This window comes from Centropristis striata, chromosome 24, assembly GCF_030273125.1.
Source record: "Centropristis striata isolate RG_2023a ecotype Rhode Island chromosome 24, C.striata_1.0, whole genome shotgun sequence".
NCBI lineage: Eukaryota > Metazoa > Chordata > Actinopteri > Perciformes > Serranidae > Centropristis > Centropristis striata.
This window is the reverse complement of record NC_081540.1, coordinates 501,656-526,249: the sequence shown is the minus strand read 5'-3', so window position 1 is coordinate 526,249 and position 24,594 is coordinate 501,656. Positions and strand designations below refer to the sequence as shown.

General features: G+C 39.4%; 2 protein-coding genes and 8 non-coding genes across 11 annotated transcripts; 4 read left to right on the top strand and 6 right to left on the bottom strand.

Annotated features, from left to right (window-relative positions):
- Positions 1 to 1,195: 1,195 nt before the first annotated feature.
- Positions 1,196 to 10,691, bottom strand: nop58 (NOP58 ribonucleoprotein homolog (yeast)). Its single transcript, XM_059327967.1, has 15 exons — positions 10,536 to 10,691; positions 8,876 to 8,952; positions 8,737 to 8,789; positions 7,968 to 8,092; positions 6,518 to 6,654; positions 6,187 to 6,251; positions 5,459 to 5,593; positions 4,991 to 5,136; positions 4,084 to 4,210; positions 3,630 to 3,793; positions 2,919 to 3,053; positions 2,746 to 2,807; positions 1,855 to 2,018; positions 1,637 to 1,761; positions 1,196 to 1,498 (listed from the first exon to the last, which is right to left on the bottom strand). Exons 1-15 carry the CDS (start codon positions 10,578 to 10,580, stop codon positions 1,439 to 1,441), a joined length of 1,620 nt encoding a protein of 539 aa, XP_059183950.1. The 5' UTR covers positions 10,581 to 10,691; the 3' UTR covers positions 1,196 to 1,438.
- On the bottom strand, positions 3,950 to 4,028 carry LOC131967594 (small nucleolar RNA SNORD11B). Its single transcript, XR_009393736.1, has one exon. It is a non-coding gene; the product is annotated as a small nucleolar RNA SNORD11B (small nucleolar RNA).
- Positions 4,350 to 4,431, bottom strand: LOC131967593 (small nucleolar RNA SNORD11B). Its single transcript, XR_009393735.1, has one exon. It is a non-coding gene; the product is annotated as a small nucleolar RNA SNORD11B (small nucleolar RNA).
- On the bottom strand, positions 5,739 to 5,820 carry LOC131967592 (small nucleolar RNA SNORD11B). Its single transcript, XR_009393734.1, has one exon. It is a non-coding gene; the product is annotated as a small nucleolar RNA SNORD11B (small nucleolar RNA).
- Positions 10,692 to 12,229: 1,538 nt separating the features above from the next.
- Positions 12,230 to 18,992, top strand: nufip1 (nuclear FMR1 interacting protein 1). Of its 2 annotated transcripts, none has more exons than XM_059328052.1 (10): positions 12,230 to 12,691; positions 13,599 to 13,672; positions 13,747 to 13,848; positions 13,924 to 13,986; positions 15,106 to 15,182; positions 15,282 to 15,374; positions 17,194 to 17,381; positions 17,461 to 17,595; positions 17,854 to 18,095; positions 18,180 to 18,992. In XM_059328052.1, exons 1-10 carry the CDS (start codon positions 12,349 to 12,351, stop codon positions 18,798 to 18,800), a joined length of 1,938 nt encoding a protein of 645 aa, XP_059184035.1. In that variant the 5' UTR covers positions 12,230 to 12,348; the 3' UTR covers positions 18,801 to 18,992. The 2 variants fall into 2 exon arrangements, with proteins under 2 accessions (XP_059184035.1, XP_059184034.1); XM_059328051.1 differs by having other exon boundaries at positions 13,744 to 13,848.
- A 576-nt stretch (positions 18,993 to 19,568) lies between these two features.
- trnag-gcc (transfer RNA glycine (anticodon GCC)) lies at positions 19,569 to 19,639 on the bottom strand. The gene has a single exon. It is a non-coding gene; the product is annotated as a tRNA-Gly (tRNA).
- Positions 19,640 to 19,749: 110 nt separating this feature from the next.
- Positions 19,750 to 19,821, top strand: trnad-guc (transfer RNA aspartic acid (anticodon GUC)). Its single transcript has one exon. It is a non-coding gene; the product is annotated as a tRNA-Asp (tRNA).
- Positions 19,822 to 21,683: 1,862 nt separating this feature from the next.
- trnad-guc (transfer RNA aspartic acid (anticodon GUC)) lies at positions 21,684 to 21,755 on the top strand. The gene has a single exon. It is a non-coding gene; the product is annotated as a tRNA-Asp (tRNA).
- Positions 21,756 to 23,282: 1,527 nt separating this feature from the next.
- On the bottom strand, positions 23,283 to 23,353 carry trnag-gcc (transfer RNA glycine (anticodon GCC)). The gene has a single exon. It is a non-coding gene; the product is annotated as a tRNA-Gly (tRNA).
- Positions 23,354 to 23,463: 110 nt separating this feature from the next.
- On the top strand, positions 23,464 to 23,535 carry trnad-guc (transfer RNA aspartic acid (anticodon GUC)). The gene has a single exon. It is a non-coding gene; the product is annotated as a tRNA-Asp (tRNA).
- The last annotated feature ends 1,059 nt before the right edge of the window (positions 23,536 to 24,594 follow it).

Sequence of the window (24,594 nt, the reverse complement as noted above, 5' to 3'; positions counted from 1 at the left end):
TGTATTCTTCTCTATATTATTTTATATATATATTATTTATTATGTGTTACTTGTTGTTAATATGCCATGACATTTTGTACGTGATTCTTTGTCAATAAAATTGAAAAAAATAAAATAAAATAAAAAGTATTTGTAGTCCAAAATAGGTAGTGGCGTATTTTTGTGGTCCAAAAGAGGAAGCGATTATGTAATATATATTTTTAATTGATTTCATTAAGAGCTGCAGCATGAAAATAACATATCCAAAAAAATATTAGAAAACAGATGTGAGAGAGGAAAGTAAATTGTGCAACACAAGAGAAAATTTTATCTGCTAAATCAGACTCAACTCTGTTCTGCTTATTTCACCTTTTTTTTGTGTGCAGACCAGAGAATATTAGTCAAAATACATTAAATTATATATATTTATTGTGCAGCCAAGGGGGAAATAATCAAAAATATTGTATTATTTATATATATTTTAATGTCTTTTATCTCACATTTTTATGTTTGATTTTTCTAAACTGTTTTGCCTTTTAAAAAATAAAATACGGTATATCAATAGATGCATTTCTTTTCTTAACTTGATTCATATTTTCTGTTAAAGTATATGTAACTGTATTTATGTTTGATGGATTTAATCTGATTAATGCAGTTTTATTTCTTTTATATTAAACTTTTATTTTAAACCTTTTTTTCTCATTTGATTTTTGGTCATTTCGTCTGTTGTGTCTTTGTAAGTCATATTGTGTCTTCTGTGCTTTTTTTGTGGTTATTCTGTCTTCTCATTTTGTGTCTTTTGGTAATTTTGTTTTGTTTTTTAGTAATTTTGTCTTTGTTGGTCATTGTCTTTTTTTGTCATTTTGTGTCTTTTTTTTGTGTCTTTTTTAGTCCTTTAGTCCAACATAAAATGTGATTTTGAATCTTTTTTTTTTTACTTTCAAAACACTATCATGCTCAATAAAGAATTTGCAAATGTGAACAAAGGTGTCAAATATAACATAAGAGGGTTAAAGAAGAAAGATAAAAATTATTTCCAGCTCACAGTAAAGAACTGGGAGAATAAAAACACCAGATAAAACTGAAATAAACCGTTTCTACAGGTCACATAGAGACTTTCTGATCTTCAGAAACTAAAATCACCTCCTGCAGTTTGTGTCTGTCAACGATTCATAAAAACAGATTATTATTATTATAATAAATTCAAACCAGATGATTAGAGAAAATGTGGTTTATTCACCAGGACAAACGTTCAGTCTGACAATAAAATGATTTGTTACAGAGAAAAAAGAAAAGAAGAAAATAAACTGAGTTTAAAGAGATTTACATGTTCCTGATGAGACTTTTTATCGTGTTCAGACTCTCCGACACGTTCAAACGTTTCACTTCTTCAGATAAAAAACTGAAAATAAAAAGATAAAAACTAAAGGAGAAATATTTATATACAGTCTGTGCTCCGTCACTCGTCCTCCTCTTCCTCCTTCGCCTTCTTTTTCTTCTTCTTTTTCTTCTTTTCTGACTGCAGACACAAAAACATTTAATTTAACATTTAATTAAACCTTTACATATAAACTCTGAGACATTCAGTAACAAACAGACAGTGGAAACTATAATTAAGCCTTCATATATATAAAATATATCTATAAACTCTGCCCACCTCTGTGACTGGCGCCTCCTCCTGCTCCTCCTCCATCGCCTCCTCCTCCTCCGCTGCCTTCTTGTCCTTCTTTTTCTTCTTCTTCTTCTTGGGCGTCTCGTCTGTTTCTGCAGCTTCTTCTTCTTCTACAATAAAACACAGAACAACAGTTTTAAAGCTGATAAACTCTGAGACTTTTCTCCTTTAAATCAGATCAGAGGTGCTGCTCCTCCTCCCACCTCCTTCTGCTGCTGCTGCCGCCTCCTTTTTGGCCTTTTTGGATTTGACGGCTGGCGTGGTCGGCGTCTCCTCCTCGTCCTCCTCCTCCACCTCCTCAAACTTCCTCTTCTTGGAGGTGGAGGGGATGGTGGAGTCAGCCGACGGGTCGTACATCCTCACCTCGCTGGACAAACACAGAAAAACACTTTATATTAATGTCCTTTTAGTTTTATAATCATATTAGAGCAGAATAATAATAATAATAATAATAAGTTCATCCTTTTATACAGCAATTCATTTATAAATCTGGAGAATATTAAACATTGCAATTGAAAAAGAAATATTAAAACATCCCAGATAAATAAAGACAAAAAAACTAAAATAGACTCAAAACATTACACTGAGATAAACATTATGTTTTAAAATATTTTATTATTAAAATATCTTATAAACAGCTGAATGGCTGCTTGGTAGAGAAAGGGGTCTTTTTGCCTGTCAAACATTTGCAGCTTTATTTTAAACAAAAAAGCACATGACTGTATTTTGGTCATTTTGTGTCTTTTTTTGGTCATTTTGTTTCTATTTCGATAATTTTATATCATTTTTTGGTCATTTTTGCATCTAGTTTTGTCATTTTGGTTTTTTTGGTCATATTTATATTTATTTTTGGTAATTTTGTTTCTATTTCCATAATTTTGTGCCTTTTTTTTGGGTAATTGAACACTGAACGAGTGTCCTAGGAGTCCCCCAGGGCTCAGTGCTTAGACCACTAGACCTTCACTTTTGTTCACTTTTCCTGTAAGTCGCTATGGATAAAAGCCTCTGCTGAATGACTAAATGTGAATGAATTAACCATCACTAGTGTGTGTGTGTGTGTGTGTGTGTGTGTGTGTGTTTGTGTGTGTGTTCACCTCTTGTGCTGGTATTTGTCGGTCTTGGCCATGGCTTTACCCGTCCCACTGATTCTCCTGATCTGAGGAGGAGAAACACACCAGATGAGACCAGGAAGTGTTGTTGGATAAAGTCCTCAGGCCGAGGTTGGTAGAGGGTTAACTCCCTGTTGGGACTCGGAGGGTTAACTTACTCCTTTCTCCTCCAGCTGACGGAGTCTGGCCTCCAGCTTGGCTCGGTTCTCTGCTCCCATCTCAGCGTTGGTGTCTTCTCCCAGAGCGTCGTAGCGGATCGCCAGAGACGCCTTAGCTGCCAACATCCTGGAGATCTGAGGAGGGAACACACAGTCAGAGAGAGTCAGAGATTTAAAGACAGAGTCAGATCACAGAGTCAGAGGGTGGTAGTCTCCTGCTGGTTCCTGTCTGACCCACCGTGCCCTTGTTCTTGTCTGACCCACCGTGCCCTTGTTCTTGTTCTTGTCTGACCCACCGTGCCCTTGTTCTTGTTCTTGTCTGACCCACCGTGCCCTGGTTCTCGTCTGACCCACCGTACCCTTGTTCTTGTCTGACCCACCGTGCCCTTGTTCTTGTCTGACCCACCTTGCCCTGCCCAACCCACCGTGCCTTTATTCTTGTCTTACCCACCGTGCCCTGGTTCTCGTCTGACCCACCGTGCCCTTGTTCTCGTCTGACCCACCGTGCCCTTGTTCTCGTCTGACCCACCGTGCCCTTGTTCTCGTCTGACCCACCGTGCCCTTGTTCTCGTCTGACCCACCGTGCCCTTATTCCTGTCTGACCCACCGTGCCCTTGTTCTTGTCTGACCCACAGTGCCCTTGTTCTCGTCTGACCCACCGTGCCCTGGTTCTCGTCTGACCCACCGTGCCCTTGTTCTTGTCTGACCCACCTTGCCCTTGTTCTTGGCGGTGGTCTGGCCCACCAGCGAGGCGTGGTAGATGAGGCCGTATTTGGGCGTGTCCTTGCGGGTCTTCAGAGCTCTGAACAGAGCTTTCTCTGCTCCCAGGATCTGAACCGTGGAGGCCGGGTGCTTGGCCAGGTTCAGCAGGGACCCTTCAGACCAGAGACAGAAACAGTTAACAGGGACCCTTCAGACCAGAGACAGAAAGGGTTAACAGGGACCCTCTAGACCAGAACCAGGAACATAAACAGTTAACAGGGACCCTTTAAATCAGGAACATAAAGGGTTAACAGGGACCCTCTAGACTCTGAGCTCAGATGAGGTAGTGACTGAAAACCATCAGGTTCATCAGGAAAAGACAAGATGTCGTCATCATCACTGCTCTCTCTCTCTCTCTCCGGGTCTGTTTGTTTGTTGTTTGTTTGTTTGTTTGTTTGTTTACCTGCGTGGGAGATGAGTCTGGCCCCCACCAGCTCCCCCACCATCACCGTCAGGTTGGGGGCGATCGCCATCATCCGGTTCTTCAGGTAGTCGTAGAGCTGAGAGCGGTACTCTGAGATCTCTATCACCTGGAGGAGGAGACGCAGGAGGAGGAGACAGAGGAGGAGACAGGGGAGAGGTTAATATCCCAGCAAACAGACAGACAGTAGATATTACTAATTAAAACACTAACTAATATTGATTATTAATAACTAATATTGATTATTAATGAGGTTCAGATGAGGTAGTGACTGAAAAGCTTCATGATGTTTCAGTTAAAGACAAACTGTCGTCATCATCACCACCTCAACAGGTAAAACAGGAAGTAATGACGTCACTCAGAGACTCAGAGTCTAAAGGGGGGCAAGGCGATCTGACCGTCTAAAGGGGGGCAAGGCGATCTGACCGTCTAAAGGGGGGCAAGGCAATGACCACACGTCACGTGACTCAGCACCACAAGTGACAAAATGTCATTGTTTATCTGTTGGTCCCAGAGACAGAGACAGACCTGGTCTAGAGACAGACCTGGTCCTAGAGAGGGACCTGGTCCTAGAGACAGAGACAGACCTGGTCCTAGAGAGGGACCTGGTCCTAGAGAGGGACCTGGTCCTAGAGACAGAGACAGACCTGGTCTAGAGACAGACAGACCTGGTCCTAGAGGGACCTGGTCTAGAGACAGACCTGGTCCTAAAGACAGACCTGGTCCTAGAGGGACCTGGTCTAGAGACAGACCTGGTCTAGAGACAGACCTGGTCTAGAGACAGACCTGGTCTAGAGACAGACCTGGTCCTAAAGACAGACCTGGTCCTAGAGGGACCTGGTCTAGAGACAGACCTGGTCTAGAGACAGACCTGGTCCTAGAGACAGACCTGGTCACAGAGGTGTCCTATGTTCCCGATGTCCTGCTCGGAGACTTCGGTCCCCATGGAGATCTCAGCAGCCAGCTTCACCTCCGCCTCCACCTCCTCTGGGAGGAGGTCCGACAGGTCCGTGGTGGCCACGTTGGTCCGGTCTCCTAAAGGGGGACAGAGGAACAGCTGATCAGGGATCAGGAGGAGGTGCTGGACTCCTGGTTGAATGGTATTTTTGGGTTATATTATAGAGTTATGTAATCTATAGTTCTATAATATATAGAGTTGTTTCTAACCAATCTTGCGGGCAGCCTTGCAGTAGGCCAGGTTATAGTTATTATATATATAGTTATTATATATATATAGTTATAATCTATAGTTCTATAATATATAGAATGGTTTCTAACCGATCTTGCGGGCAGCCTTGCAGTAGGCCAGGTTATAGTTATTATATATAGTTATATAATATATAGAGATGTTTCTAACCGATCTTGCGGGCAGCCTTGCAGTAGGCCAGGTTATCAGTGACGACCTTGCCCAGCTCAGGGAAGTGCCAGCCGTACCACTCTCTGCAGCGCATGATGTAGTTATTCAGCTCCTTGTCCAGGTCGTCCAGCAGGGCTGGAGAGAGGAAAACAACACAAATATAAACATCAACAACCAGGAAATAAACATCAAGAACCAGGAAATAAACACCAAGAACCAGGAACAAACAGGATCCATCACCAACAACACTGATTAAAACACAAACTAATAGTGATTATTAATGAGGTTCAGATGAGGTAGTGACTGAAAAGCTTCATGATGTTTCAGTTAAAGACAAACTGTCGTCATCATCACCACCTCAACAGGTACAAACAGGAAGTAATGACGTCAAGAAAAAAGACACAAAATGACCAAAGAAAAAGACACAATTCTGTGTATTTTTTAAAAAGTAATTTAGTATTTTTTTCAGCCGTTTTGCGTCTTTTTTTTTCAGTCATATTGTGTCTTTTCTTTAGTAATTGTGATCCTGCCTCCAGCAGGTAATTTGAGTCTGAGACCCCTGATCTAGAACCTGGTGAGCAGAAAGTTTCTGTTTGCTGTGTTGTAAATCTTTGATTTTCTTTGATTTTATTGTTATTAATTTATATAAGGCTCTTTGGTGGACCCTGGTTGTATAATAAGGTTCTCTATGAATAAACATGACCTTATAAGAGAATAAAGAGACTTACAGATGGCCTGGACGATCATGGTGTCCACCTTATCTGGACTGAACTTCAGCTTGTACCGAGACAAACTGCACACAAGAAGAAATATTAATTATTAGAGATTATTAGAGAGTGAGTGACTGTAGATCAGTGTGTGTGTGTGTGTGTGTGTGTGTGTGTTCTGCCTCAGTGGTAGTGACGAATGCTGAGAGAATCAACACGAAGCTTCAGACAGCAAGACAATAATCACAGGCAGCAGAGAGAGGGTGTGTGTGTGTGTGTGTCAGGTGTGTGTGTGTGTGTGTGTGTGTGTGTGTTAGGTGTGTGTGTGTGTGTGTGTCAGGTGTGTGTGTACCTGTGTGCCAGGCCCAGAGACATGGCGCTGATCTCTTTAGGAGGAAGTCCAGTGATGAGCGTCTCCATCTGACTCCTGATGCATCTCATCAGCTCAGCGACAGCCGGACTGTGGACGCACGACAGGTCCAGCTTCTCCTACACACAATACACAATAATACACAATAAATACACAACTATCAGTTAGAAACACACGACAGGTCCAGCTTCTCCTATAAAACACACACACACACAATAATACACAATAAACACACACACACATCAGTTAGAAACACACGACAGGTCCAGCTTCTCCTATAGAAATACACAATAATACACAATAAACACACAACTATCAGTTAGAGACACACGACAGGTCCAGCTTCTCCTACACACAATACACAATAATACACAATAAACACACAAACATCAGTTAGAAACACAATAAAACACACAAACATCAGTCAGAAACACAAGACAGGTCCAGCTTCTCCTATAGAAATACACAATAATACACGCAATAAATACACAACTATCAGTTAGAAACACACGACAGGTCCAGTTTCTCCTACACACACACACAATAAATACACAATAAAACACACAATAAAACATACAAACATCAGTCAGAAACACACACATCTATCAGTCTGAGACGCGTCAGGCCTGAACCGTGAGAATAAAGACTCAGATCAGCTCTGATTAGTGATGTCACCATTACCCGTTATCACCATTAATCACAGTATTAAACGTTTTTAAAAATAAGACAATTCAAGAAGGCTACAATCTGGACATTTCTACCCAAAACTGACGGCCTGTCAGGTGGAAAACATGCCAGGAACAAGCTGCCGTTAACACAGGAAACACATGAAACATGTTTCAACAGCTGCAGGAGAACCAGCTGGTGGACCTCAATTTGTTTCTGAATGGAGCAAAAAGCAGTAAAAGCTCTACGGGACGTCCCTTTCATTTGTTACTCCTTTATTTGTGGCAATGTCATTTAAAAATAAAATTAAAAGGACCAAAATAACATACATATTTTTATCTGGCCACATAAGATTAGACAAACAAATTATTAAAATGATTTTTATAGCTTAAACATTTAGTATATATGACATTCCCCCTGAGGATTATTATGTTTCTTGTATTTTTTTGTTATGTTACATTGTTGCTATGTTATTTTGTTATGAGAGCATCCAAAGAGAGAAAAAAAGGCGTGTTTAACTTATTCATAGTAGTGTGAAATGAATTAGTGCAAAAAATAATGGTGATAATCATAATATAGTGATTATTTCTCTGACAATAATCACATCAAGACGACCTGTAATGGTGACAGACTAGTTCTGAACAACGCTGAGATTAAACCAGGACTCGTCTTTCACCTTAATAAGAAAACATCCATCCATCAGTGATAGAAACGGTCTGAACCCTGAGAATAAAGACTGAGAATAAACCAGGACTGTAATCTTTACCTTGATGACTCCTCCCAGCTTGGCGTCGCTGATCGCTAACTGTTCATGAGCTTCTTTGGCGACGACTTTCTTCAGAACTTTCTTCAGACTCTTCCCGATCTTCCCCTCGGTGAGAGCCGTGGCAGCTGGCAGGAGGAGGAGGAAACACTCAGACAGAGAAAACACTAAATATCTGACAGGTTGGTTCCTGAACCAGACACACACACAGAGTCTGGACTCTCTGACGCTCCCTGAACGCATCATCATGTGTGAAAAACAGCAGTTAGGCTGCAGACTCCCATTATATCCTCTCAACATCAGGAGACATTAAGACTAAATATAAAAGATAAAAAACATGAAGCAAAAACCGAAGACAAAAGAGAAACAAACGCTGGAAACATGCGAAACACTGAAGTTTTCATTTGGTCTGAATAAAGACAAGAAACAAAAAGAAAAGTGTAGCTACTTGTGGTTAAGTTCTGAAAGTTTCTATCAGAAAAAGAGCAAAACGAAGCTAAAAGGGAGCTAAAAACGAAGCTAAAAGGAGCTAAAAACGAAGCTAAAAGGGAGCTAAAAACGAAGCTAAAAGGGAGCTAAAAACGAAGCTAAAAGGGAGCTAAAAACGAAGCTAAAAAGAGCTAAAACGGGTTAAAGGAGGATCTCCTGGTTGGTCTCAGTGGTAGTGACGAGTTCTTTGAGAAGCTTCATGAGAATCAGACACAGAAACACATCACAGACCAGAACCAGGGATCAATAACTATTAATAATAGTGATTAATAAGGTTTATTACCTGCCAGAGCCTCGGTGGTGTCCTGGAACTTCTCAAAGTGTTTCAGCTTCACTCTGATGGACAGAAACAACAGATTCAGACACGTTTCTTCTGTTTAACACAGAGAAACTCAGAAACTAAAGACGTGTTCAACACTCACACTTTGTTGGCTTTCTCTGGAGTCTCAAACTCTTTATAGAGAGAATCCACCTGCTGCAGCTTAGACTCATCCAGGACCTGAAACCAGACACAGACACATCAGGGTTAAAACCAGACCTGCAGAACTCTACAGACCTGCAGGAGGAACTCTACAGACTAGAGACCTGCAGAACTCCACAGGACCGAGTCACCACATTCTCTAGTCTGCTGGGTTTCTGTCTGTCTGCAGAAATACTAAGAAATAAATGCTTTGGATTACGGCTGCATAATTTATCTAAATTTTATCAAAACTGTCCTCTTAGAATGAAGTATTGTGGTGCTGCAATGATGTCACAGTCTACAAATTATAATCTACAGACGTCTGTGTGTGCTATTTTTTTAAAAACATATTTTTCAGTTAAAACCATGTAGTGCTTGAATGTCCCTCAGGATAAATAATGTAAAAAAATAAAAAATATCTATCTATCTTTCTTTGAATTCCAATGTGATGAACAGACTTTGACCTAGAGAAAAAAAAGACTTAAAATGTCCAAAATAAAGACGTAAAATGACTTTTAAAAAAAAGAGCTGACACATAATCTGACTAAATACAGAAATCTAAATGTCAGCAGCTTGTTGCAGCAGCTCCGACTCACTGTTGGGGTTTTTATTTGACATTTCTATCTAACAAGGTTTGTTTCTGTTGATTTGCTGCTGTAACACTGATATTAATCCTGTTGTGAATAAAATGAGATCATTTAGCACCAAATGTGTGGAACAAATAGTTGAATTAATTAATATGCACACTGAAGAACTTCTGTTGCTTTGGCTCAGTGATTTTACTGGAATGTCAGATAAAGAAAATATAAAACTACATAAAACAGTAAGAAATATTATATTGCATTATTATACATTTATGTTGCAAATTATTATTTTTTTTTATTTTACAGACAATAGAAACAAAAAATATTAAACAAAAACTGCTGCAACAACTAATGAGACACAGTTGAACTTCAGAAAGAATTTAACTTTACCAGGTTGAATTAATCCATTAAATCTTTTGCATTAGCGATTTTTTTTTACCAGAACTGGTAATGATTGTGAGAGATAAAATAACATGCATCTTTGTCGTCTTTTTATGCATTTCATTGGCAGTTTTCAGCATCTTTTTTTAATAATCTCTATCTCTTTCTAGTTATTTTATGTCCCTGAACAGACATTTTGCATATTATTAGTTGTTTTTAGTCTCTCTATAGTCATTTTATGTCTAATCTCTTTAAACTGATCATGTTTTATGTTAAATCTGGACCTGGAGAGAAACTAAAGCTGTCAGATAAACGTAGTGGAGTAAAAGTATAAAGATAAACAACATTTGAACATAAAGAGTGAAGTTAGAGAGAGTCTGTGGTCAACACGTGGTCCTGGAGGCCTCCCCACGCTGCTAGCCGTTAGCCACATTAGCAGCTCTAACTCTCTCTAACAACCGTTATAACGGATTAATAACCATCTTTATAAACATATTTATATATAAAACACGTTATTAAAGCTGCTGTGGAGGCTGTTAGAGGGGAAACCTGCAGCTGAAGCAGCGAGTCTGAAACATGAAGCAGAAGCTAACAGGAGCTAGCTGAAGCTAACAGCTGATTATTAATAAAATATAATCAATAAAGAGAATAACTTACTTTAAATATGGCGTAGCCCGCCGCCGTCTCAAACAGAACCAGCATCTTTATCTCTCTGTCTAATGTCAGACCCCGGTGGTCTGGTCCTGGTCTAACCTGGTCCTGGTGCTCTCTGATCCGGATCCTTCTGACTCTCTGAAACACGAGGGGAGCGAAGGGACCGGAGGGTTGCCAGGTCCGACTCCACCATCCCCCCTCAGGGCTCCACACGGAGACACGTGTTCACTCCAAGGTTAGTTTAGTTTTAGAGTTTTCATTAGTTTTAGTTTTAATCTCGTTGTGATGTTTTGTTTTCAAATTCAGTTGTTTTAATTCGTTTTTAGAATCAGTTTGATAGTTTTAGTTAGTTTTTTTATTTTATCTTTTAGAAAATGCAGTTTTAGTTTAGTTTTTTATTAAACTCATCTTAAAACCTATTTTTATTCCTTGGCTTTTAACCAAGCATGAGACTCTGTTCTTGTTTTTAGTGTTTTATGGTTTGTTTTTATGCATTGTTTTTTTTTTTAAAGCAATGAAACTTTTACATAGTGTTTATTCCTGTTTTATTTATTGTATTGTCTCTTGTTCTGTTTATTGATGCACTTTGTTTCGGCTGTGGTGGTTTTAAAGTGCTTTACAAATAAAGTTGAGAGTTTTAGTTTGTCATAGATTTGTTTTTAAAAAACTCTCATTTTAAATTTTATTTCAGTTAACAAAAATAGGTTTTAGATTTTAGTTTTCGTTATTTTGTTAACTATAATAACCTTTGATTGATTCTTATATTACATTTTGTGTCTTTTTTTTTGTCAATTTGTGTTTTCTAATTCAGTTAGTTTTAATGAGTTTTTAGAGTCAGTTTGCTAGTTTTAATTAGTTTTGTTTTTTTGTGGAAAATGCTTAGTTTTAGTTTAGTATTTTATTAGTTTTTTGTAATGGGGTATTTGTTTTTAAAAAACTTTTATTTTTAGTTATTTTTTAGTTTTATTTTTTTTATTTCAGTTAACGAAAAAAGTTTTTTTAGATTCTATTTTTTTCGTTATTTGGTTTATTATAATAACCTTTGTTGAGATTTCAGTTTGTTACATCATCACACTTCAACACTGCACATGTCAATGTTTATTTAACATTCATAATAAAAGTAAAAGTCAAGTCAAATGTATTTATATAGCACATTTCATACGGCAGGCGTAAACTCAATGTGCTTAAACTAAAAATCATACATGACAGAAATATACAATATACATACACTAAACATTGTATTAACATTATATATAAAACAGATAAAATAAACCATAAAAACATATAATACAGCATGAAAAATGAGGGTAGAGTAGGGTAAAAGGTAGTGGAATTAGAAAAAATACGTTTTTATTCTGCTTTTAAAGGAAGACTGTTGTTAAAAAGTGTTTTATTAGTACAATATCAGAATCAATGGACAGTTTTGTGTTTTCACAACTTTTCTGCTGCTTCATTTGAACTCAAGAAACTTAATAAAACCATCAACCTTTCACTACCAAAGATTTGATTTGTTTACGGTGGAAAATAACGTCAGCACGTTTTTCTGCTCAACCTGGCAACCCGAGGAAACGCCAAATCTCGCGATAAGTTGCGTCCCGGCTTCTTTTATATATTTAATTAATTAAAAATAACTTTTTTTAAAAAAAGCCAAGCTGATTTGGAGATGTCAAACTAAACCATGACAGCTGTTTGGACATTTTTAAATTATTATTATTAATTTTTGTCTGTTTGTCCTTCCGGTTCTGGCGGAAGTGACGCAGAATGTAAACGAGCAAAACATCCACATGTGACCAGCGTGTTGGACCCATAGAAGTCTATGGTCGCTTCATTAACATCTTTATCTTTATTAAACTCCTCTAAAGGACCGGAGAGACCCCCATACGGACCACCAGACCCCCGGACGGACCCGGACCGGAGGATGACCGACCCGGGACTCTACCCTCCTCCGGACTTCGGCGGCCCGGCCCCGGCGCCCCTCCAGCGGCCCCGGAGCGGCTTCCAGCCCGGCATGTGGAGCTGGGCCGAGCCGGCCTCGGAGCCCGCCTGGGACCGCTGGACCTCCGGACCGGCGGCCTGGACCCCCGGACCAGCGGGCTGGAACCCCGGACCCGGTCCCGGACCGGCCGCTGGGTCCGGCTTCTACCAGGGACAGCAGCACGGTGAGTAATCAGATTACTTTGGAGCAGGATTACTCCAGAAACAGGACCAGGACCTGCATCTACATTAAATTAAAAAAAAAACGTAAAAAAAAAAAAAAAAAAATATGTTAAATAAATTAAAAATGAAAAAAATAATACATGAATAAAATAAAAATAAATTAAAAAAAATGAAAAATTAGTAAAATAAATATTTTTTGTTGCTGTAACACTGATTATATCTTATAACATAAATGTTATCATCAGTGTTACTGCAACAGAAATATCAATAAAATAACAAACAGTGAAAAAGCAAAATAAACCAGAAGAAATATAAACATTGTTAGTTTATTTTATATAGATATATAATAATGTTACGTTTATGTTATAAGATATTATCAGTGTCACAGCAACAAAAAATATAAACAAAATAATAAATAAACAGCAAAATAAACCAGAAGAAATGTAAACAATGTTAGTTTAATTCTTATAAATGCATAATAATGTCGCATTTATGTCATAAAATAAGATATAATCAGTGTTCCAGCAACAAAAATACCAATAAATTATTGAAACAACAAAATAAACCAGAATAAATATAAACAATTAGGAACATAATAAACAATATAGACGGAGCATTGCATAGAAATACTATATTTAAGTTAAAATGAGACATTAAATAGAATAAAAAATGATAATTTACCCAGCACATTCTAGATCATTTTTTCCATCTAAATGTAGAAGAGTTAAAGTTTAATATCTGTTTTTTATCTAAATGTAGAAGAGTTAAAGTCTAATATCTGTTTTCCATCTAAATGTAGAAGAGTTAAAGTCTAATATCTGTTTTCCATCTAAATGTAGAAGAGTTAAAGTCTAATATCTGTTTTCCATCTAAATGTAGAAGAGTTAAAGTCTAATATCTGTTTTTCAGGGCCAAACTTTCAGCGTGAGTGGCATCGAGGAGGATTCAGACAGAACTACGGAGCCCACAACCACCACAGAAAGGTAAATATACGTTAAATATTTATTAATATATTGATATTTAATGTGTTGTGTTAACTGTTTATTATCTTTAGCAGAAACAGAAGAAAGAAGCAGAGTTTTCTCATTTCTGTGACACGTGCGACCGCGGCTTCAAGAACCAGGAGAAGTACCAGGAGCACGTCTCTCAACACGTCAAGGTAAATAACAACCTGTTTATTATTATTATTATTATTTATTATGATATTATTTAGTCTGGTCCTGTCTCTCCTCAGTGCTCCGTGTCTGACTGCAGCTTCATGGCTCATGAGAAGATCGTCAGCATCCACTGGAAGAACGTAGGTCAAAACCACAGACTTCCTGTCTGTTTCCTTCTCTAACATCACAATATATCAGGGTCTCAAACTCTAATTACCACTGGAGGCATCAACAGGACCAAAATAAGACATAAAATTACTAAAAAAAGACACAAAATGACAGAAAAAAACCTAAATTACTTTAAAAAGACAAAAAATGGCAAAAAAGACACAAAATTACCAAAAAAAAACACAAAATTGTTTTAAAAAAGACACAAAATTACAAAAAAGACAGAATGATTTAAAAAGACACACAATTATTAAAGAAAGACACAGAATTACCAAAAAAGACACCATATTATTTTAAAAAAAGACACAAAATTACCAAAAAAAGAAACAGAATTACCAAAAAGACACAAAATTATTAAAAAAGACAAAAAATGACAAAAAGACACAAAATTACCAAAAAAACACAAAATTATTTTTTTTAAAAAGACACAAAATTACAAAAAAAAAGACACAGAATGATTTAAAAAGACACAATTATTAAAGAAAGACACAGAATTACCAAAAAAGACACCAAATTATTAAAAAAGACACAAAATTATTTAAAAAGACACAAAATTATTAAAAAAGACAAAAAATGACAAAAAAAGACACAAAATTACCAGAAAAACACAAATTATTTTAAAAAAGACACAAAATTACAAAAAAAGACAAAATTATTTAAAAAGACACACAATTATTAAAGAAAGACACAAAATTACCAAAAAAAGACAGAATTATTTAAAAATACACAAAATTATTAAAAAAAGATACAAAATTATTTAAAAGACACAAAGTGACCAAAAACAGTAATTAAAGGGACCTTCCACACACAACACAGTAAAGTGCCGTTCATATAAAACTCACATTAAACTTTCATATCAAGGTGGGGGCCACAAAATATCGCCACGAGGGCCGCAAGTTTGAGACCCCTGCATTATAATGTTTATAATATATAATATTTAATGTTTATAATCTATAATATTTAATGTTTATAATGTATAATGTTTATAATATCTAATATTTAATGTTTATAATCTATAATCTGACTTAGAACCACATTATAATGTTTATAATATATAATATTTAATGTTTATAATGTATAATCTGACTCAGAACCACGCGCCCGGAGCCAAGAGGATCAAACTGGACACGCCGGAGGAGATCGCCAAGTGGAGAGAGGAGCGCCGCAGGTCTGTTTATCATTTATTATTATTATTTAACTCAGAGGATCCAGTTTATCATGTTAAACAGATTCAACAGATTTAATGACTCAGTTTGTTTCCTTCCAGAAACTTTCCAACCCTGCAGAACATGGAGAAGAAGAGGAGAGTGATGGAGGTCCGGGAGGAGACGGGAGCCGTCCTGGACACGCCTCAGTTTGGGTAAAAGTAGAAATATAACCTGTAGATTCTGTAGAAATATAACCTGTAGAATCTGTAGAAATATAACCTGTAGAATCTGTAGAAATATAACCTGTAGATTCTGTAGAAATATAACCTGTAGAATCTGTAGAAATATAACCTGTAGATTCTGTAGAAATATAACCGGTAGATTCTGTAGAAATAGAACCTGTAGATTCTGTAGAAATATAACCTGTAGATTCTGTAGAAATATAACCTGTAGAATCTGTAGAAATATAACCTGTAGATTCTGTAGAAATATAACCGGTAGATTCTGTAGAAATATAACCTGTAGAATCTGTAGAAATATAACCTGTAGATTCTGTAGAAATATAACCGGTAGATTCTGTAGAAATATAACCTGTAGATTCTGTAGCACTATAACCTGTAGATTCTGTAGAAATATAACCTGTAGATTCTGTAGAAATAAAACCTGTAGATTCTGTAGAAATAAAACCTGTAGATTCTGTAGAAATATAACCTGTAGATTCTGTAGAAATAAAACCTGTAGATTCTGTAGAAATATAACCTGTAGATTCTGTAGAAATATAACCTGTAGATTCTGTAGAAATATAACCTGTAGATTCTGTAGAAATATAACCTGCAGATTCTGTAGAAATATAACCTGTAGATTCTGTAGAAATATAACCTGTAGATTCTGTAGAAATATAACCTGTAGATTCTGTAGAAATATAACCTGTAGATTCTGTAGAATATAACCTGTAGATTCTGTAGAAATATAACCTGTAGATTCTGTAGAAATATAACCTGCAGATTCTGTAGAAATATAACCTGTAGATTCTGTAGAAATATAACCTGTAGATTCTGTAGCACTATAACCTGTAGATTCTGTAGAAATATAACCTGTAGAATCTGTAGAAATATAACCTGTAGATTCTGTAGAAATATAACCTGTAGATTCTGTAGAAATATAACCTGTAGATTCTGTAGAAATATAACCTGTAGATTCTGTAGAAATATAACCTGTAGATTCTGTAGAAATATAACCTGTAGAATCTGTAGAAATATAACCTGTAGATTCTGTAGAAATAGAACCTGTAGATTCTGTAGAAATAGAACCTGTAGATTCTGTAGAAATATAACCTGTAGATTCTGTAGAAATATAACCTGTAGAATCTGTAGAAATATAACCTGTAGATTCTGTAGAAATAGAACCTGTAGATTCTGTAGAAATATAACCTGTAGATTCTGTAGAAATATAACCTGTACATTCTGTAGAAATATAACCGGTAGATTCTGTAGAAATATAACCTGTAGATTCTGTAGAAATATAACCTGTACATTCTGTAGAAATATAACCGGTAGATTCTGTAGAAATATAACCTGTAGATTCTGTAGAAATAGAACCTGGAGATTCTGTAGAAATAGAACCTGGAGATTCTGTAGAAATATAACCTGTAGATTCTGTAGAAATATAACCTGTACATTCTGTAGAAATATAACCTGTAGATTCTGTAGAAATAGAACCTGTAGATTCTGTAGAAATAGAACCTGGAGATTCTGTAGAAATATAACCTGGAGATTCTGTAGAAATATAACCTGTAGATTCTGTAGAAATATAACCTGTAGATTCTGTAGAAATAGAACCTGTAGATTCTGTAGAAATATAACCTGTAGATTCTGTAGAAATATCACCTGTAGATTCTGTAGAAATATAACCTGTAGATTCTGTAGAAATATAACCTGTAGATTCTGTGTTTTGCAGAATAAAAACAGAATATTAGTTTCTTGAGGCCTGAACTCGTCTCATCAAACTCTGAATGTTCCTGTTTTAATCCAGGAGGATGAGAGGACGGGGACGGGGACGGGGACGAGGACGGGGTCGAGGCTGGGGTCCCAGAGGCTCCCAGGGGGGCCCTCCTCGGGACCCCCGGGGCCCTCAGCCCTCAGACGGGCCCCTGGCCCCCCGGGCCCCGGGGCCCTGCAGGGACGGGGACCCTCTGGGAGCTTTGGCCAGCAGTGATCACGGTGAGACAGAACCAACAGAACCTCTGATTTCTCTCAGAGACGTGACTGAAAACAGAATCTAACCTGTTTGTTGTTCCAGACTCGGACCGGGAGGACCCGGCTCCGGGGTCCGGGGCCCCTGGTCTGGTTGTGGCTCCCAAACAGCTGAGCTCTGCTCTGGGCTCGCTGATGGCCAACTACGGCTCCATGAGCGAGAGTGAAGAGGAACCAGAGGGTGAGTTCATCTCAAACATCGTTTTTAACGTTTTTAAGCCCCAAAAACACCGTCACCGTCTAAACGAAAGGCTTCACATAAAATATTTTGTCGTTTTTACCCGCCAGCGTCCTGGTGTAAACGGCGTCTGATTTAACTTCTGCACCACTTGTTGTTGACGTCACTTGTAGACGGACAAAGTGCTTCAGAGTTTGTTCCTGAAGGTTTGAGGACTGATTCAGCTCTGCAGGTTTAATCTCCTTCTGTCTGCTGTTCCAGCCGTCCCCATCCAGAGAGCTAGAGACCTGGTCCAGGAGAACAGAGCCCTGCTACAGACCGTAGAGCTGAACTCTCAGGACTCTAACAGCCAGGAGAGATCTGCCAAGACAAACACAAGATTTCACACACCAGACCACAGCAGAGGAAGAGGAGGAGGAAGAGGAAGGGGGAGAGGAAGAGGAAGAGGAAGAGGAGGAGGCCAGGACTCCCCTCAGGCCCGTCGAGCCACTCTCCTGGAGATGGTGAGATGATAGAATCACATCTGAGGACGTTGATCTCTGTGATCTTGTTGTTGTTGTTGATCATCTGTTGTCTTGTTGTTTCAGCTCCTGGCTTCAGATATTCGCCACGAGAGGAACGTGCTGCTGCAGTGTGTCCGCTACGTCGTCTCCAACAACTTCTTTGGGCTGGAGATGAAGAACGAGACGAAGAGGAGAGACACACCGGTTGTCCTGAAAACTGTCCCGGCTGCAGAGCAGAAGGAGGAGCAGAAGCCTCGGAGACGATCAGCAGCAGGAGGAGATGAAGAGGATCTAGAAACAACCTCAGATCCTCCTGCAGCGTCTTCAGATCCTCCTGCAGCAGCGTCTTCAGATCCTCGAGTAGCTTCTTCAGATTCTCCTGCAGCGTCTTCAGATCCTCCAGTAGCATCCTCAGATCCTCCTGCAGCTTCTTCAGATCCTCCTGCAGCATCTTCAGATCCTGCAGCTTCTTCAGATCCTGCAGCAGCGTCTTCAGATCCTGCAGATCTTCCTGCAGCTTCTTCAGATCCTGCAGCAGCGTCTTCAGATCCTGCAGATCCTCCTGCAGCGTCTTCAGATACTCCTGCAGCAGCATCTTCAGATCCTCCTGCAGCAGCGTCCTCAGACCTCGTCTCCATCAGATCCTCTAACATCTACGATGATGAGATCTGGGAGAACTCTCCTATGGAAACTGACTTTATTTAGATTAAAGTGACACATGTGATGTTAATACTTTGAAATTATTTTCTAAGGACTTTCTGATTTTCTATAAAGTTATTTTGGATTTTGTAAAATGTTGTACACTGAAGAAATTAAAACTTTTTTTTATTATCATGAATAAATCACATCTCATTTACAAACACTTTTAGTTTTAAATATAAAGATTATCACATTTGATTTGCTGTTGTCCAGCGTGCTTATTAATTATGTCTGTTACTTATTATATAATTTATATCTATGTGACCGAGATAAAATAATATAACTATTTATACACATTTAGAAATTGTTTTTAGTGTTTAGGAGGTTAAACATCTTTGAGACGAAGAATACTAAGATTTAATATGTTTGAAGTTCTCACTTCATGTAAGATTTATCTTCTACATAAAGATTATATAACAAGTCTTACCCCAAGACGGCTAAAAAGCTTTTGCATTGACCGGGAATCAAACTTTTCCGACCCCCTTAGCTTCTACTTTTTTTAAAAAAGTGACTGGCAACAAATCCAGTGACTTTTTATGGTGTTTTTGGAAACTTTTGGAGACTTGTTCTTACTCTTCTTAGCGAGCAGCGCTTCCTGCAGCTGAGTGAGCGGACATTTGAGACTTCCCCCTAAAGGAAACACGATTTTAATGAACCTTTCTAATGTTTTTCATGTCAGTGAAAACAGTCGCAGAACAGCAGAAACCTGCAGAAACCTGCAGATTCTGCTAAAACACACCATCGAACAAGCTTCACTATGAGTCAAAAGCTTGTTGCATTGGCCGGGAATCGAACCCGGGCCTCCCGCGTGGCAGGCGAGAATTCTACCACTGAACCACCAATGCTCACATGACCTTCACAAATACCTCTGGGCTCAGAACGCTGACTCAGCTGGAGGTCACACATGGTGTTTACTTCATGAACCAATCAGGGAGGAGTCAAAGCCTCCAGCAACTCCTCGTTAGTATAGTGGTGAGTATCCCCGCCTGTCACGCGGGAGACCGGGGTTCAATTCCCCGACGGGGAGGAAACACACTTTATGTCTCCACACACTGACCTGAACACCAGCTGCTGCTGGAGGACGACACAGAGCAGTAATATTGCTTGCAATGAAATTTCCCAATGACATGAGTATTCTCTGATCTAGCAACTGGCAGCTGTATTTACTGACTCCGACTCGCTGTGTGTAAATGACAAGCACATGGCAGCTTCATTTCTTCGGTTTGTTCAGTTTAGATGCTGTCAAAACAACCTTAGACTGGAGGAAAGCAGGAAAGCAGAAAACTTTCCTTCTCCCCCTACACTAACAGAATCACAAACTATTTTAAACCAACACAGCAACTAAAACGTGCTTTCAGGAACATCTGAGGTGAGACAAAACTATGGAGGAGGTTGAAATATAAACTAGAAAATTTCCTCTGGGTAAATAGTGAAAGGGCCACGGGGGCTACTGCCGGTGTGTGTACACTATGATGAGATTCTTCAGAGATTTATAACAATTAATACTAGTAATGTTATGAAACTATATAATATACAAGGAGCACACCTACAACAACCATTCCTTTTCAAGTATTTATTTATACAGCAACCTGTGCCCTTTAACCTCAAAATGTGTGTGTGTGTGTGTGTGAAGCATGTGTATCTGGAGGAGTGTGTGCGCTTACGTGCACGTGTGTGTGTGTGTGTATCTGGAGGAGTGTGCACACTTACACGTGTGTGTAACTAAAATCACATAAAGTTACCTGTGTGTGCCTGTGTGAAGCATGTGTATCTGGAGGAGTGTGCGCGCGTGTGTAACTAAAATCACATAAAGTTACCTGTGTGTGTGTTTGAAGCAAGTGTATCTGGAGGAGTGTGCGCGCTTACGCATAAAGTTGCCTGTGTGTGTGCGTGTGTGAAGGATGTGTATCTGGAGGAGTGTGCGCACTTACGCGTGTGTGTAACTAAAATCACATAAAGTTACCTGTGTGTGTGCGTGTGAAGCATGTGTATCTGGAGGAGTGTGCGTGCATGCGCGCGCGTGTGTAACTAAAATCACATAAAGTTACCTGTGTGCGTGTGTGAAGCATGTGTATCTGGAGGAGAGTGCGTGCTTACGTGCATGTGTGTGTAACTAAAATAACAAAGTTACCTGTGTGTAGCATGTGTATCTAGAGGAGTGTGCATAATGATGCGTGCATATGTGTGTGTGAGGGTCTGTGAAACATGTGTATCTGGAGCAGTGTGTGTGTGTGTGTGTAACGTGTATCTGTAACTGTAATCAAATCAAAGGCGTTGGGGTCGACCAATCAGAGCAGAGCAATCAACGGAATTAACAGCTGTGGAATCTTCTAGCACAGTGACAGCAGCCAGAGGTGGACAGAGTGAAATTTATGGCCTCGAACAGAAAGCATTTGTGTGTGTAATGAAAATCGCATACAGTTACCTGTGTGTGTGTGTAAGTAAAATCACATAAAGTTACCTGTGTGTGTGTTTGAAGCATGTGTATCTGGAGGAGTGTGCGCGCTTACGCATAAAGTTGCCTGTGTGTGTGCGTGTGTGAAGAATGTGTATCTGGAGGAGTGTACAGGTTCCTGACCCTCTACCAGAACGCTCTTTATGAACCTTTCCAATGTTATTCATGCCGAGCAGTCCCAGGACCCGAGACCTGAAGAGACTTGATCTGCCCCAGCACACCAGCTAACAAGCTTCACCATAAGACAAAAGCTAGTTGCATTGGCCGGGAATCGAACCCGGGCCTCTCACATGACCTTCACAAATACCTCTGGGCTCAGAACGCTGACTCAGCTGGAGGTCACACACGATGTTTACTTCATGGACCAATCAGCGAGGTCACACATGGTATTTACGTCATGAACCAAAAAGGGAGGAGTCAAAACCTCCATCAACTCCTCGTTAGTATAGTGGTGAGTATCCCCGCCTGTCACGCGGGAGACCGGGGTTCAATTCCCCGACGGGGAGGAAACACTTTATGTCTCCACACACACTGACCTGAACACCAGCTGCTGCTGGAGGACGACACAGAAACACACACCAGTAATATTGCTTGCAATGAAATTTCCCAATGACATGAGTATTCTCTGATCTAGCAACTGGCAGCTGTATTTACTGACTCCGGACTCGCTGTGTGTAAATGACAAGCACATGGCAGCTTCATGTCTTCGGTTTGTTCAGTTTAGATGCTGTCAAAACAACCTTAGACTGGAGGAAAGCAGGAAAGCAGAAAACTTTCCTTCTCCCCCTCCACTGACAGAATCACAAACTATTTTAAACCAACACAGCAACTAAAATGTGCTTTCAGGAACATTTTAGGTGAGACAAAACTATGGAGGTTGAAATATAAACTAGAAAATTTCCTCTGGGTAAATAGTGAAAGGGCCACGGGGCTACTGCCGGTGTGTGTACACGATGATGAGATTCTTCAGAGATTTATAACAATTAATACTAGTAATGTTATGATACTATATAATATACAAGGAGCACACCTACAACAAGCATTCCTTTACAAGTACTTATTTATACAGCAACCTATGCCCTTTAACCTCAAAATGTGTGTGTGTGTGTGTGTGTGTGTGTGTGTGTGTGTGTGAAGTATGTGTATCTGGAGGAGTGTGTGCTTGCGTGTATCTGTAACTGTAATCACATCAAAGCATCGACTTCACTTTGAGCGTCCTGAATCCTTCCTGAACAGCTACATATGTTTATTGTGAAGAAAAATGAAGAAATAGCTTCGTAAGAGTGATCTGAAAAACTGTTAAATATGCTTTTCTACAGAAATCTTTCAGCGTTTTTAATATGGCTGTCAATGAGGCTCTTGGTGCGTGTTGGTGGATCATCTGTGTGTCCTACGCCCAAACTATAACTCTGACAGCTTTACCAGAGGATTGTGAGTGAGAAGGCTAATTTTCCTACGTTTCTGTATATAAATTATTTCTCTAGAGTAGAATTTGCGGCCTGGAGCGCAGTTTTCAAATTTATTTTTTGACAGTTTTTTCTCTCCCTCTACACTCTGGCGATGATGTCACACACTGTGACACGAACATTCCGTGCAATACACACCCATTATAATCTCAGAATTTCTCCAAAAATGATCATGGTCATTGAACAGGGACTGATATAAAAACAGCAGTAATCACATCAAAGCATCAAAGGCGTTGGGGTCGACCAATCAGAGCAGAGCAATCAACGGAGTTAACAGCTGTGGAATCCTCTAACACAGTGACAGCAGCCAGAGGTGGACAGACTGGAATTTCTGGCCTCGAACAGAAAGCATTTGTGTGTGTGTGTAACGAAAATCGCATACAGTTACCTGTGTTTGAAGCATGTGTATCTGGAGGAGTGTAAAGGTTCCTGACCCTCTACCAGAACGCTCTTTATGAACCTTTCTAATGTTATTCATGCTGAGCAGTCCCAGGACCCGAGACCTTAAGAGACTTGATCTGCCCCAGCACAAAAGCTAACAAGCTTCACCATAGGACAAAAGCTAGTTGCATTGGCCGGGAATCGAACCCGGGCCTCCCGCGTGGCAGGCGAGAATTCTACCACTGAACCACCAATGCTCACATGACCTTCAGAAATACCTCTGGTCTCAGAACGCTGACTCAGCTGAAGGTCACATATGGTGTTTACGTCATGAACCAAAAAGGGAGGAGTCAAAGTCTCCAGCAACTCCTCGTTAGTATAGTGGTGAGTATCCCCGCCTGTCACGCGGGAGACCGGGGTTCAATTCCCCGAGGGGGAGGAAACACACTTTATGTCTCCACACACTGACCTGAACACCAGCTGCTGCTGGAGGAAGACACAGAAACACACACCAGTAATATTGCTTGCAATGAAATTTCCCAATGACATGAGTATTCTCTGATCTAGCAACTGGCAGCTGTTACTGACTCCGACTCGCTGTGTGTAAATGACAAGCACATGGCAGCTTCATTTCTTCGGTTTGTTCAGTTTAGATGCTGTCAAAACAACCTTAGACTGGAGGAAAGCAGGAAAGCAGAAAACTTTCCTTCTCCCCCTACACTAACAGAATCACAAACTATTTTACACCAACACAGCAACTAAAACGTGCTTTCAGGAACATCTGAGGCGAGACAAAACTATGGAGGAGGTTGAAATATAAACTAGAAAATTTCCTCTGGGTAAATAGTGAAAGGGCCACGGAGGCTACTGCCGGTGTGTGTACACTATGATGAGATTCTTCAGAGATTTATAACAATTAATACTAGTAATGTTATGATACTATATAATATACAAGGAGCAGACCTACAACAAGCATTCCTCTACAAGTATTTATTTATACAGCAACCTAAGCCCTTTAACCTCAACGTGTGTGTGTGTGTGTGTGTGAAGCATGTGTATCTGGAGGAGTGTGCGCACTTACGCGTGTATGTAACTAAAATCACAAAGTTGCCTGTGTGTGTGAGAAGCATGTGTATCTGGAAGAGTGTGCGCGCATGTAACTAAAATCACATAAAGTTACCTGTGTGTGCGTGTGTGAAGCATGTGTATCTGGAGGAGTGTGCGCGCTCACGTGCATGTGTGTATAACTAAAATAACAAAGTTACCTGTGTGAAGCATGTGTATCTGGAGGAGTGTGCGCACTTACGCGTGTATGTAACTAAAATCACATAAAGTTGCCTGTGTGTGTGAGAAGCATGTGTATCTGGAAGAGTGTGCACGCATGCGCGTGCGCATGTAACTAAAATCACATAAAGTTACCTGTGTGCGTGTGTGAAGCATGTGTATCTGGAGGAGTGTGCGCGCTTACGTGCATGTGTGTATAACTAAAATAACAAAG